Here is a 15528-nt window from a genome sequence, read left to right as displayed (position 1 = left end):
GGGGAGACCGGAATGGAGAGAGAGGGCAGAGCAGGTCACAGGGAAAGAAATAAAACAGATTTACAGGATCGAGAAAAGGTTAAAGAACAAGAAGGAATAATGGGGAGAGACGCCCTGTCAGGAAGACTCTTGCAATGAGTCACTGCCACAGTTGTAGCAACTGTCTATGTAATAAAGGATAATACGGTACTCAAAAAATCTAAGTAGAATGTTTAATCTCCCAATCACTAACAAGACTATATCCTTGCCCCCTCTCAGTTTATGTTCCACCACTTCCAGCAGATATCGATGACATGAAAGATCGAATAACAGCTACAATCACCAAGGTGGACTAAGACACCCTGAAGCGCGTTTGAGAGGAACTCTCATATCGGCATGATGTTGTCAGACTGTCGGTTGAGGTCACATTGTCTGAGCACTTTTAAAACATGAAATAAAAACTTAAAGGTACCAGGTATGTTCAATAGATGTGTCCAAGCTAGAGTTTTCCATTTTTTTCATTTTTTTTAATATTACGGGATGATTTTGGTGTATTGTTTTTGAAACACCTTGTGTTATTGTGGCTTGGCATAGAAAGTTTCTAAATAAACACCCAAACATTTCATTAAACAAAGCAGCCACACATCAGATAAAATCTTAGCAAAAGATTTTGTCAGTTTGTTAGCGTTTTAATGCGTGTAATCTGCAGCACACTGTAGGCTTCCTGGAAAACCAAGAATGTCTCCGAGTGTTCCATGGTCTGCTGGGGGTAATAATAGTAATAATGATCATAGAGTATGCCAGGGAGAGCGGATATGTGTCACACAAATGCAGTTATCTGTTATCACTATTATTATTAAAACGTTCTCGGTTCATCTACTATCTCCTGAGCATATCCCACAAAAAGCAGGCAGATCTTACCTCACACTTGTTTCCCTCTGACGGTGGTTGATGAATGTACAAAACATCGGTAAAAAAGTAGGGGGAGGACTCTAACTCTTTCTGTACCTGTGGACAAGATGAGTGAAGCTCGGTATGGCTACAGAGAAAGCGAGCAGTCAAGTCTTGATAGTTTTAGCTTTCCGATTTCCCCTTTCTTTCGTTAAGGACCAGGGCTGCTAATCCACACAAGCATAGTACGTTTTAGTAATCCACTAATAAAAATTAGTTATCTAGCATAACAATTCATAATATGTGAGGCAGCATGGTGAAATCAGGTGCTCGTCAAAATACAGAAATCAGAGAAACAGGCAGTTTTCCGCCAGTTTGAAAATTTTTATAGAATTTTTATTTTTTGGTCAACCTCTTTATGTCCATATAAAAACACATTTTTATGTGAATTTTACTTTAAAATATTGATTAAAGGCACAAAATACGACATTTTTCATAATACAGGGTGATCCAAAAAAACTTTACAACTTTTTTTCTGAATATCTCGCTCAAAAATTGTTCTAGAATGTTGTAATTTGGAAGAGATATAATTCATTCAAAAGGAATTTGCTTGACATAAAATTTACGAAGAAGAAACTTATTTTGATAACGGAAATGGCTTAAAGAAAAAAGCACCCTAAAACGCAAAGTTCACCAATTTTTTTTAATCTTGTAAAGGAAGTCATGAAAAGATTGGTAGACTTTTTTTTTTTTTTTCTCTTTGCCATTTAATTTTCCATCCCTGTAACATTTAAACAATATTTAAATTCCTTTACAGAGTTTAAAATACTAAGAGTTCCATTCTGGAATTCCTAAAAGCAGTGCTCTACATGCCTTCCTTTGGACTCGACACATTTTTTACGAGTCATTCAAAATGTTCAATGGCGCTCAAACTCAAGGACCTGCTAACCCATGGGTGTTTAAAGCCACATACACTTTACATATTCAGTATGAAGTGGCTTCTAGAAGCAATAGGGAGTGTAGAGCCCAATAGACAGTAATTTTGGAGTCAACATATCCAGCAGGGTGAAAATGGGCTTTGCACTAAGCCAAATGTCATTGAGGAAATGATCCCACTTTTCAAGACAATCAAGGAATTATGAACACATTGCAATGCTCTGATCCATGTCATCTTGGCCTAGTGAAGATGAAAATTGGTACAGTCGTAGGTTAAGATCTGCCATGAGAATGCAGACTGTTGAAGTGCAGGAAAGTCCTAGCTGCAGAACGTCTACGGACAGACGTCTCACGGGACTCGACTACTGAAATCTGCACCCTGGTGACATTAAAAGGGCTGCGCATGGTGCCTGTTTGACCTGAAGTGGTCATTTTTAGGACGTTTTTAGTTCTGATTCGCTATAGATCCAAACTGACGGAACTTCTCTACTCATGATACCAAAGGTCTTGAGGGCACCTAAGCATTCTTTCCGTTCCGTGCGCAGAACTTACGAAATGTCAGCCAGGGATAATGAGTCTGTGGAGAGGTAATGTTCAATACAAAAAGCTCTCTGCTCTTCACTAAACTTAACGATGATCTCAGCAGGCAAACGAAATTTTAGAAAATAATATCTGCAGACTTCTGTTGACTTGTTTGAGAGCTGTAGCTGGCAATATGGCGTAATTGTTGCAGCTTTTAGTAATAGGCCTAATGTGAACTGGTGCGTCATGCTACAAAAATTGGGGCAAGATTGAAAATGGGTTGTTTTTATAATGCGCCATGTAGAGCAAAACCATTCAATGGACTTATCTACAATGAATATCAGACAAATTCCTTTTGCCTTGCAAATATTATGTTCAAATCTAAAACACAAAACTTTAGTATAGTGGAAGATATGTACAAAACAAGTTGTATAGTTTTTTTAATCACCCTGTATGACATAAAACATGTCTTTTTCAGTTTTCAAAGACTCTTTAGCTATTGGAGTTACCAAACTTTGACGGCCATTTTCTCGCTAATTTCACCACTGAAACCAGGCGACCTCGCCTCCTTCAATCGCAAACAGCTTGAGTTCTATTCAAGATAGATGGATATTTATTTGATTGGAAGCAAGGCAAACAAATCAGCTTTCAGATGATACCAATAACTCCACATGCCCAAAAATTGACGAGGGCCTGATTCAACCACGTCATGACACATATTGTCATGGGTAGCCTTTTTTTCCTGGGGTGTCAAGTACAGCAGTTGCAGGTTCAAGGATGAATGTGTTGTAAACAAAGGCATGATGAAAGAGGTCTCAGCCGGCTTGTGGTGGTAGGGGGTAGTTTTTAGCTGCCGGCTAAAAGGCACCCATAGGACGCACTACAAGCCTTCGATCCCCAACGTGCATCACTACACACCACGCTGAGTACTGAGGCTGATTGTTTCAAACAATCTTCCGGTTTTATTTATTGTCTCATAATGGCTCATTGGCCTTCATCCACAATGCAAAGCACAGGAAATTTTTAACACGTTGTTAAACTAGTGTTTGCTTTTCTCCTGGCACTGCCACAGCTAATGCTTTTCTAAAGACAAAGTGGCACTGGGCAACCACTAGAACTCTGGGCACAGAAGAAAGGGTGTTAAAGTATGGCAGTTGTACGTCACCTGGTGATGTAAACAGTCAAAGCCTGATTGTTTTTCTTCCTTATACACTGGGAGGGTGAGAGTGACAAATAAATTTTCAAACATAAGAATCATGGGTGTTATGATTATATTTTCGTAATCTTGAAAAAGAATTGTAACCATTCTGCCAACTTAGCTTTTTGCTTCAATTTGGCAGCTCAAATCCATTGCTGGGTGGCAACTGGAGTTGCTTTGTACAGCATTGCTCACACCATGAAAATACTACAAGAAAAATAGTGTACACCAAGTTGTTTCTGCATGGTTAACTCATACAAAAGGTTCTTTTATCATGCAGGTATAAGGAGAAATTATCAGGAATATAGAGCAGGAATAAAGTGTTCAGGGGAGGAACGACCCTTGATTTTGCAGATTTTGGGTCAGGCTATGCACATTTTATGTTGGCTGATTTTTTAAGATCAACCAGTTTTTTGTCTAAAAATAGCATGGAAACAATTGAGAATGTCTTTATACTCCTCGTAAATTGCCCTTGAAAATATGAGGATGGGTTAATATAGTGAATTTTCACAATAATTGTCATTTTTCGCAAAATGTAATTTTTTTCAGTTTTTTTCCCTACTCCTTCCTTAGTTTTTATCCTTTAGACATGAAACTTTCAGTAAACATGGATGGCAAGGCTTCCATCAATGTAACAGACAGATGTTTGCGAAAAAAAACCCACTTTTCCATTGGCAAGCGTTTACGCAAAATAAATTTAGAAAAAGGTTTTTATACTTTGGGAAAATTCTTATATATCCTTTTTTTTTTTTTTTAAATTGAAAAACACTTCCTGTTACTCTGAGAGGGTCTGGTTCAGGTATACTCTCACTAAATTTGGTCAGTAAATAAGAAAGCCTTACAGATTTGAAATTCATTGTTTATTTTCAAGAGGGTGGCCGTTTCCATAGCAACCGCTGTAGCTCTGCCAAAATAAAATTGTGTATCAAGAAATTTTACTATGCCTAACTTATATGTGTACTTAGATTTGATATCGGGCAACAAACATAGAAAATGATCCTCAAGGGTAGCTCCTCCCGTTATGCAAGCTGTATTAACCCAGGCACTGAAAAGGGCATTAACAATGAAATAAGTCTATATCATTTAACTGCAGATTTCTTTGCATCATGCAATACTGAGTGCTGCGAATATTTCCCTAAGCAAATGTTGGAAAAGACAAAAGGAAGTATAGATTACCTTCTTCAACCAGTAATAAAGTAAAAACCAACATGAGAAATAATGAACCAGAAAGTGCTTACATCAGAACCAGCACCGACTGGAACACTTTGAGACCGGCCATAGACCAGTAAGACCCTCACAACATAAGGAGGTGGTATGACTTGAGGATCTCCGATGACTTCTGGAAGGTCGACATTGTCCTTACTGAAGACAAACAAGAGAAGTCAGTTTAAAAATACTTGTTATGGTATAAAAAAGCCAGACGTTTGAGAGCAGTTCTAAAAGAAGTATCGAAGTAACTCAGCATAGAAAGTATTGCTTCAATAAATCTTTGTCACAGCTTCTACAATAGCTTCTTATATTTTTTTTGTCTCATAAAAAGCATAAAAGGAAACTTTTGTATTGCTGCTAGGTTACAAAAATACTTAGGCTAGCATTAACATGTGAATATCTGCCCACTGATATTCAATGCACTTTGCGTCAGGTGTGCACAGAATATGCTGAAGAACTGCAGTAAACCAACATCATTTTTGAAAAGACCAGGGTATCTCAACGTGGAAGGCGTACAACATTATCAAGATCACTCCAGAAAGTGGTGCAGATAATATTGCCAAAACCTTTTCTAGAAATATCGACACTCATTATCAAAAGTCTATGACACAAGCGCTCACTATTTATATAGCTAGACTGGATCTTGTTCAACAAAACACAACACAAGCTTATACAGTGCTCAAATCCATGTGAGTGGGACGAGCAAAAGAACTAATAATAATAATGATAATTATAGCTTGTTCATCATAAACTGGTGATGACCTGTAACATCCAAGGAGGAAGAGAAGTTATAGACCCTGCTAGCTACTGAAGAAGGACTTAATCAAGCCAAAATACCAGAGCATCTCAAGTAGGAAGAATAAAATCATTACCATGACCACTCCAAAAGGAGGTGTAGACAATATCACCAAAACCTCTTGTAATATCGATACTCAATACAAAGAGATTGTAACCAGAGTGCTCATTATGTACAGACTAGATCCTGTTCTAAGATAAACAAAGCATGCTTATACAATGCTCCAATCCAGCCTTCAGTTATAAGCTCAAATAAAGATTTCATCACTAATAAACATAATTGGCAAATTTCTAATCCTCGACCTTAAAGAAATTGCAAAAGAAATTATTATTCCTTAAAATATTACCCACTAAATTAATTTTATATTTTAAGCTTAACGTTTTTTATCCTGTGAACATTTATGTACACATCATTTTACTTACACTGTTTGAAACATGTGCGACAAGTCTAATGGCTCTGAAAGCTTTGTAGCCATATCAATTTCATCCAGGGTGTTCAAAACATCTTTCGCTCTCTTTGTTAAGTTATGAATCTGCAAAAGATAATAAAAGAAGCACAGAAAACTGAAACTTTATTTTCTAATAAGAAACTGTTTCTCCATCAAAGAATATTCTTCAATATTTATTAATTCACGGTGACAGCAACAAAATATCGCACTTTTATGTTTCTAAACTGTTGTAAAACTGACACCAATTTCTGAATCCAAGTAATTTAGACAAACAACTCTCATTGAAAATTATAGTCACTTCTGTTTTAATTCCTTCCTTTATTTTCAGCACAAAATTCCTCATTCAAAAACCCATATCATTTTCACATCGCTTTCAAGATTTTAGCAAGATTAGTTGTCAAAACTCATCATCTTTATCTTTCAGGAACCCTCAAGAGTCATCCTGTTTTCCCCCTCTAAAACACATCAATTCCAAAAAGTGCAAAGTAAAGAAAAACTCAGGGTGATCCCCATAAAAAAACTGTACAACTTTTTTTGTTAATATTTTCCTTCACACAGAAGTGTTGCCTTTCAAATTTGTACAGAACATTTGGAAGTCAAAAGGAATTTGTCTAATATTCATTTTAGATAAATCCACCAAATAGTTTTGCTCAACATAGTGCGTAAAAAAACCAACCCATTTTCAGCTATGTCCCCATTTTTGTAGCATGACGCACTAGTTTGCATTTGGCATTAAACTAAAAATCCCAACGATAGCGCCATATTGCAAACTACAGCAGTCTAACAGGCCAAGAGAAGTTTGCAGATAGTTTTTCTTAAGTTTCCTTTGCCTACTGAGATCATGGTAAAGATAAGAAAAGAGCAGAGAGCTTTTTGTATTGAACATTTCCTCACCGCCAACTCATTTCGTAAGTTTTGCACAAGGTAAGGAAACAATGTTAAAGTGCCCTTAAAGCCTTCTTTGATGTCAAGGGTGGAAATGGTCCATCAGTTAGGACCTGTAGAGAATCAAAACCAAAAATTCCTAGACAAAATGACCACCTCAAGTCAAACACACACTGTTTACACCCCTTTAAACGTCACCAGGGTGCAGAATTCAGTAGACGAGCCGGATGAGACGTCTGTCCGTAGACGATGCCTGCAGCAATGACTTTCCTACATCTCAACTGTCCCCATTCTCTAGGCATATCTTCATCTACAGCTGTTCCATTTTCCTGTTCATGAAGCTATCAAAGGATAGCTATGTGTTCATCATTCCTCGAGCCTTTGAAAAGCGTGAACATTTCCTATATGACATATTTATTTGGTTCCTTGGCAAATCCCATATTCATCTTTTAGGTTATATCAATTCTGTCTACTTGTCTCTAGAAACAGCTTCATAATGTAAGGTGAACAGTGTGTGTGACTTTGAGTACTCATGGTTGAGTGGATCCTTGTTTTACGCCACCACTGAACATTACGAACGACACTTTCAAATGTGTCGAGTCCAAAGGAGGACATACAGACCATTGGTTCTCGGAATTCCAGAATTTAAAAATATATTTTTTAACTCTGTAGAAGAAAAGAAATATTGTTTAACTCATTCGCTACGCCGAGCCGTGGGGGGCGGCGCGGCTAGAGTTCCGTTAGTACGCAAAGCCGACCCCGGCGGCTTGAGAACTGACGTTCAATTTTAGCTTGGTTTCTATTCCAATCCACATATCCATGTTAAAATAAAGGTCATAATATAAAGTTGACTTCCGGGTCAAGTGTTTCCACCGAAAATCTGAAGTTTTGATTCAGTTTTGAAGCAGGATTTCGAAGTTTATGCGACATTGTTTTATCGTGAAGCCCAAATTATAGCCAGACACCAGTCTTTGTACTTTTACACAACAAAATGTATAATTATTTTGCTCACTAAAGAAGTGTAGGACTCTTCTTATAATATTGATACTACTGGACTCAAATTGCCAGTGCACTGTAATTGAGAAATCAATATTTTTCAGTGCTAGATCTAGGCCTAGATCTAAATAGTCAAAATATTTTTTTTTCTCCCCAAAATCACTACTTTTTGGTGAATTTACTCAAAAAGTACCACCCAAGACATGTATAGGTTTATTCCAAATGCAATTCTGAATAATTCCATATAAGATACGAGTGTTTTTTTTCTGTTTGGGATCCTTTTTTCAAAATTATTTTAAAAAATTATTTTTTTCAATATCGGAGGTTACGATCCAAATGTACAAATATTATGGAATATATGTAAATAACTGCTCATTTTTCAATATTCTCCTGTTCTATATACAGTTATGGTTATTTTGATGTATAATTTGACTAGGTGCAAACATATTTTTTGAGTTTCATCTGAGATTATAAATTTTTTGTTTTCAAATTTTATCCGCAACCAATAACAATTGTGTTGCATAATCGCCTCTTACAGGAACCAAAGTTGAAAAATACTCAAATAAACATTACAGATGTATTCTACAAACCATACTGAAAATGTTGGTATATAATATGTTGATATTTATTTGAATTTATGGCCCCCAAGACCTGTGAACTGCGCACTAGTCATCATCTCATTTCGCCCTCCCGAAAGAAATTCGTCTACAAGCCGAAAATAATACGTAGCGAATGAGTTAAAGGTTACAGGGATGGAGAGATTAGATTATTAAAAGAGAACAAAAGAAAAAAAAAGAAACCAATCATTTCATGACTTTCCTTACAAGATTTTTTAAATTGGCGCATTTTGCATTTATAGGTGGTTTTTATAAAAGCCCTTTCCATTTTCCAAAATAAGTTTATTCTTTGGGAATTTTATGTCTAACTAATTCCTTTTAAATTAATTTTTTGCCAAATTACAACATTCTAGATCTAGTACAAATTTTGTGCGAGATATTCAGAAAAAAAGTTGCATAGTTTAAAAAAAAAATCAACCTGTATTTCAGTCTTGCAAGAAGCTTTCTTTAATCTTGAAATGTTTCATCCATCTAAAACAGGCAACATTAGGCTCTCCACAAGACTTTCCAGGAGTGCACAATGTGAAACAGACGAGTGATACGTCATTTTCAATGCACAGTCAAAACCCCTTAATACTACCTACCTTGGTAGGAGTGTAAAGTTGGCAGTAACAGAGTGTAAATATCCTCTGTTAAATAGCACCAACTGCCATCTTGACTAGTGGTAGACTGTAAACTAAACTAAAGACAATCCAATGTGGCCAGTCTTGCATTTGCATCATCTAAATATGTCTTGTGTGATTGCCAGACACAAGGGGGGGAAAAGTGCAACTACTTGCATGTACAGCTGCAGCTGAACTTTACAATAATTCAAATTGGAAATTTCTGGCGGATCAGAAACTTGGCTACATGAGTCAAAGATCCTATGGACAAATATTTGTTAGGGCCCATGCCTGTCAGTTCTTGGGCTACCTCAGACCTGCAACGTAGGTTTGAGCAAGTCCTCATCATAGAGGCCAAACAGCAGCCTTCTGGTCATCATACTAATATCTGTCAATGACAGATATTTTACCGGCAGGCTGAGGTAGCTTGAAGTTTCTCCAGGCAATAAAAAAAAAAATTCAATTTCAGATGTAAAATAGAAAACAAAAAAAGAATATCAACCAAAGCCTTTACATAATAGCATTTTCAAAATCAGGGTAACAAAATTAATCAATTTCACACTGGAAGCTAAATTTGAAGCTGAATTACAAATTTATGTAGTGGCGACAATGAATAAACATGATAATTATAAGTCTTATATATATAAAAACTATACTGAACTTACCATAGTTGAGTCATCATGAAACACCAGAAGAGAGAACTCATGGTTTGGATTCATCTGGCTTTTATGCATGACAAACATTCTGATAGAACGCCGAGCCAGCTCAAGACTAGAAAATTTATCTCTGAGGAAATACAGAAAAAATGTTTATTGTGTTAGAAATTAATTTTAAAACTGGTAGGATACTGAGAAGGATAGTGGGAGGAATTGTACAGATCACATACTACAGAATTTTTTATGAGTAAGTTCTAAAGAGACAAGTTTTTTATCATAAGTCATTAATTATACAAGCAAACATCAACATAAAATGTAACTGAACTGATAAAAGCAACAAATATCAAAACCCTGTCCTCATGACCCCTAAGACAGGTGGACATGCAATCAAAACCCCATTTACCTGTTGGAAGCACCACCACCCAAAAAAACAAGAAAAAAACAACAACAAACAAACAAACAAACAAAAAAACCAACAACAACCCAAAACAAGTCCCATTACAAAGCTGGTGACAGTATAAAAGAAATCAACATGTAACCATTCAGTAGCCTGTCTACAGCAACCAACATAATCTTATATCACTGACTCAACATCAGCCTCAGATTTTTTTTTTAATTTGACAATAACACTCATTTAGTGCTAGGAAAAAGAAATTCAGATCTAATAGACAAAAACAGCAGTAGAGAGAAAAGAAGTAGGAGTTTCAGAAATGGGCTATGATATATGTATCTCCATCAAGAATTTCTGCTAAAAATAGGGGTCCCAAATTTTCACCCCGTTAAAAAATGGGCCACCAGACAAAAGCGAAAATTCCATTTTGTCTTAAAAATGATAATAGAAATAATTTAACAGCAAGCTCTATGCATTTTACAATCTATGTTATTTATTATCATTACCCCAGCAGACGAGACTCTAGAACACTCAGAAACATTTCCAGCTTCCTGGGAAGCATAAACTTCCTAATTTGAACCTCAACTACACCCAATTGAAATATTTTAAACAAAACAATAAGCACAATCTCTACGCACATTACTATAAAATAATAGTAAGAGTGCTGAATTAAAAGAAACAAAACACTTGCTGTGTATTTAAACTGATTAAAAAAACAAATCTGTCAACAAAAAAAACAACTATGAATACTATACCACCACAGAGCACACTCATAGTTTTCTAAATTTCTGTCTGTTTTCATCCAAGTATTGTCTATTATTACTAAGTAAATACCTCCAATATAACTTAAGGGTTAGGAAGAGGCTAGCCGTACTTAATGGCGGCTAGACTAGTCGTACTTAAGTATGGACAGGCAGGCTAGCCATGCCTAATGACGGCAAGACGGCTGGCTAGCCGTACTTAATAATGATGGCTAGACTGACAAACAGCAAAAAAATAGGCCTACTGAATTGTAAATAAATTTTTAGTTTGCAATACCTAAAGTATTTGTATGAGACGAAAACAAAAGGTGCCTTACTGACAGTGCAAGTATTTTAAACCTGAATAATTATTTATTAATTTAATAATTAAACCTGAATTATTATTTATGGCGTAATTATTAATGAGACCTGTGGTTCCTAATAGGAATAGGGCTTAAAATAAGTACGGCTAGACAGGCATGCTAACTGTACTTAATAATGATGGCTGAATTGCAAATAAAATTTTAGTTTGCAATACCTAAAGTATTTGTTTTTCAGACAAAACCAAAAGGTGCCTTACTGACATGCATGTATGTTAAACCTGAATAATTACTAGTTCTAATGAGACCTGTGTACTCAACAGGTTGTAGTCAATAGGGCCTAACCTAGATCTAACAATAGACTGGCAGGCTAGCCGTACAGCTTTACGGCTAAGCTAGTCGTACTTAAGGACGGCTAGACTGTCAGGCTAGTTAAGTACGGCTAGCCACTTCATTAGGGTTAATTTGAAATAAAAATTTTGACATACATAATTTTGGGAGGCAACAAAAGTAAAAGCCTCATTATAAGAAATATAATACTAGTGATAATAAAGTTCCTTACCCTGCTCTTGAACTAAAAGTCGTGGAACCCATTTCTTCACTCAAGTCCAAACAAATAACCTGAAATGGATAATATTTAACAACCATGCATAAAATTACACTGAGTGAAAACAAAAGGCTCATAATAAAATGTATGATTTAAATATGAAATAAAATTTTGATCGATGACCACAGTGCAACCCTTTTCTTTATTTTTACTAGATCTATCAATGTTAGAATCTTTCAGACTTCAAAAACAATTTACGGAATACTGTAACATTAACATATTTCATCCCTGACTTGTAACAAGATCTAGGCCTAGTACCAAGAGGCCATACAAAGTGGGCATGAGGTGAGGACTTCCCCCTGACCTCTCGCAGGCCCGATAAAATCACCTAGGCCCTTGGTGGCTTACTGCATGTGGTTGGGAATGAATAATAATAATGTAAAATGGAGTGATTATTCTCACCCTGGGGGAGGATAAACTGGATATTATTCTCACCCGGGGAGAGAATAAAATTGATACTATTCTCACCCTGGGTGAGAATAACGACAGCCTACTATTCTCACCCCAAAATTCCGTTTCGGGCATCATAGGACCCCTGTCACTGAGCGCTCCAGGCGACAAAACTCGTCTCCCTCTCTCACTACGCTGAGCGCGTGAGGCGACTAAAATCGCCAACGAGCAGGCAAGCTCTCGAGCCCGGGAGGTGACTAGGCCTATTGTCTATTCGGGGGAAAACCTTATCTTTTGACTAAATAGCGTCACCTTTTGTTGCTACAGTTTTAATTTATTGGTTCTGTAATGGAACATTTTACTCTTGAATGGTTTAACCAATCAAAATGAAGAAAAAAATAAGCCTAGGGTCAAGGCACTGCGTTCCTTAAAAATAATCGTGGGTTCTGCTAGGGATAAGAATTAAACATTTTTTCTGTGTTGTAAACAAATGTCAATTCTAACATTACAATGACAAACTATTACTAGTCTAACATTATTTCATTAAACAGCTTTCAGTTCTTGAGTCTACTATTTTTAAAAACATACTACTGTGGCAAATGAATTCCTTTCTGAATTGAGAATATATTTACACTTGTCTCGGGTTTTGGTGAAGGTGCGTGCATACTCTCAACTCAATATTTTTTTAAATGAAACAATCCCGCGGGAGCCTAGAAAAATTGGCCAGCACTCTGGGGCAGGTCTCTTGCAATTCATAAATTATTTTCTATCATCTGTTCTTAACACCCAGGTAGACCTAAAAATCCATTGCATTCTCAGACCGGGTGAGAAGATTCCTTTTATTCTCACCCGGGGTGAGAATAACAATATACAGTAGTCTCTGCCTAAGATTCCACCGCTTACGATCCCAGTTCGCTTAAAATCCCGCTGTTTTAAGGAAACAGAATTTTTACTATACAAAAGTCACCCCTAAGTGAGATCCCGCTCTGATTCACTCTGAAGGTCTACATTCCGCTTAGATTCCGCATTTCAGATCATAATTTGAGGAACAAAAACCAGGGCGGGCACAACCGATCAACCAAGAGTGAAAAGTTGAGATCAATAAACTGTCCGTCGAGTAAAAAATCAGCCACTATCGTGAATGTGATCATATTATATACACACGTTGTAAAACTCGATGCAGCGAAACAATGTTTACCCCAGACGGGATCACACCGAGGTGTGAACTGACCGACACATTTGTTTTCTCCACACATTGCACTCACACCTGAGCTCTCTTTCGAAACTTACATCACTCGCTGTGTGGGTAGGGCCTACAGGCGGGATCACATTGAACTGTGAACTCTTCCCTGACCATTGTAGCAGTTGTCTCTACTCTCGAATTTGCGAGACAGACTGAATTTTAATTGGTGTGGTCACAACGTAATGGTGTGAAACGACAAAGGCGGTATGGGGTGAGGGGGACTCGGTCAGAGATGGAAAGCTATATTTTCGACAGGCAAAGGGGAGGGGCAACTGGGCGTAGATCTTGAGACTCATGATAGGATAATAAGTGAAAATGGCACACCTCATGCCTCTATGCACTGTGATAGGACATCAATGTTAACCACTCTTTGCTCGCCATGTGTCATAAACCCACCGAGAGGTCACGTCTGTTCATTTTAGAGTGGAGGGAGACCATTTTACCGATTGTGGGCCTTAGCATGGGTCACAATAATAGATTCTTCCCTGGGTTCATCAGTTAAGATCCCGGTTCGCCTAAGATCCCGCATGATTTCCTTGCTCCCGAGCACCGGGATCTTAGGCGAAGACTACTGTAATATTATTCTCACCCTGGGTGAGAATAAAGTGGGATATTATTCTCATCCCGGAATTAATTATATTTTTATTTTCACCCCAGGTGAGATTTGAGAATAACGACAGCCAATGTAAAAACATTTTTCGTCGAACAGTTTCCGATCTCGAGATTTTTTGGGTTATTTGCGAGATTTAGGCGTCATCATTTCATTCTGTCATTCTGCGAGGACTGGGAAGAAGCATTTTTTGCATCAAATTCAATTTCTAGAGCTAGATCTAGATCTAGAGATTTTTTATGTCTGAATATTCAGATACTTCAGTTGTGGTTGGGACAACGTTTCTGGACTATGCTTCATTTGAAAATACCTTCAAAAGGTACTGCAAGAAAACTGCTCGGCCTTGGCAGTAACCTATTTTGCATTTAGTCACCCAGCAGAAACTAAAATCCTTCAGGTAAAAAATAAATCCCTCCTCGCCCCCCCCCCCCTGTTCCCACCTTACACACATACACATTTACACACACTCACACACACATGCTCACACACGGGCCACTCCATTCGCTTATTATCAACAAATCTCAAGAACGGAAACCGTTCGGAGAAATAGAGTGTTTATTTTCCCAAACGTTCTGAGAAATAGAGCCAGCCCCCCAAAAAAGGCTCACTACCGACGCTACCCTCAGCCCTGATCCCTCTAGAGTCATTTCTGGTAAAACAAGGGGGTGAGAATAGCCAGACATGTTACCACTTCCCAAAATAAAAGCAGAGCTTACTATCTTTTCAGGACAGTTAACGCGTGGGCATACAACTGTTGGTGGATTCTGTATCTTTGTACCGTCTCTGCTTGTAGCTTGATTTTCTTGCACAACATTTTCCATAATTTCTGTCCCTTGTTGTTTTGCAACTAAATTTGACTTTGACTTAGAAGTCTTGAACTCATTATCATCATTGCCACCAATATTTTCACCAGCATCCATTCTGTTTTTTCTTTCATCAACACCTGAAGTTGGGTCGTTCGATGTTATAACAGGCTTTTCTAGTATGACGTCACAATCTTCTAGTACATCAGCATTCGGATTTCTTTTGCTAGGTCTACCAGTCCCAGCACATGCAGTTGTCAGCGTTGGTGTCGGAGAGAGACCAAGGTCTTCTACATCAAGATCACTGTGCTCAAGAGAAGAGCATGATACTGTCTTGTCAGGAACATCCATTTCATCTGTATTCAACAGGCAGAATATTTATTTAAAAAACATGAAGCTGTATAACCGAAGTATTCTTTTCAGAAATCTGCGTTTATACTAGAACCTAGATCTATAAATGACCAGATCATAAGCTGTTTGACGTTCAATGTTTATGTTCGCCAGGCGAATGTTTACATCTCTTCTTTTCTTAATGTCCAGACAGATATGACTCAGTCTGTAAGAGTAGTGTCCCTTTGATAATCTCTAAATAAAGTTGTAAATTAAGATTTTAGGCAGTAAAATCTAGCAAAAAGCTAAACATATGTTTATAACGCTTCTTATATAGCACAATTATAAAATTTATATAT

At 37.2% G+C, this 15528-nt stretch overlaps 1 protein-coding gene across 1 annotated transcript in view; it reads right to left on the bottom strand.

The window, feature by feature from the left end:
• Positions 1-15399, bottom strand: part of LOC101851574 (BRISC and BRCA1-A complex member 1) — a 17613-nt gene extending 2214 nt beyond the window's left edge. The window contains exons 1-6 of the mRNA XM_005096862.3: positions 14753-15399; positions 11749-11807; positions 9745-9865; positions 5954-6063; positions 4765-4888; positions 901-987 (exon numbers count right to left, since the gene is read on the bottom strand). Coding sequence (XP_005096919.1) covers positions 901-987; positions 4765-4888; positions 5954-6063; positions 9745-9865; positions 11749-11807; positions 14753-15190 — 939 coding nt within the window. The 5' untranslated portion in view covers positions 15191-15399. The remainder of the gene's footprint in view (positions 1-900; positions 988-4764; positions 4889-5953; positions 6064-9744; positions 9866-11748; positions 11808-14752) is intronic.
• Positions 15400-15528: the final 129 nt, after the last annotated feature.

This window comes from Aplysia californica, unplaced genomic scaffold (assembly GCF_000002075.1).
Source record: "Aplysia californica isolate F4 #8 unplaced genomic scaffold, AplCal3.0 scaffold00140, whole genome shotgun sequence".
Taxonomy (NCBI): Eukaryota; Metazoa; Mollusca; class Gastropoda; order Aplysiida; family Aplysiidae; genus Aplysia; species Aplysia californica.
The sequence above is the reverse complement of the archived record's forward strand: the minus strand, read 5'-3'. Positions and strand labels throughout refer to the sequence as shown.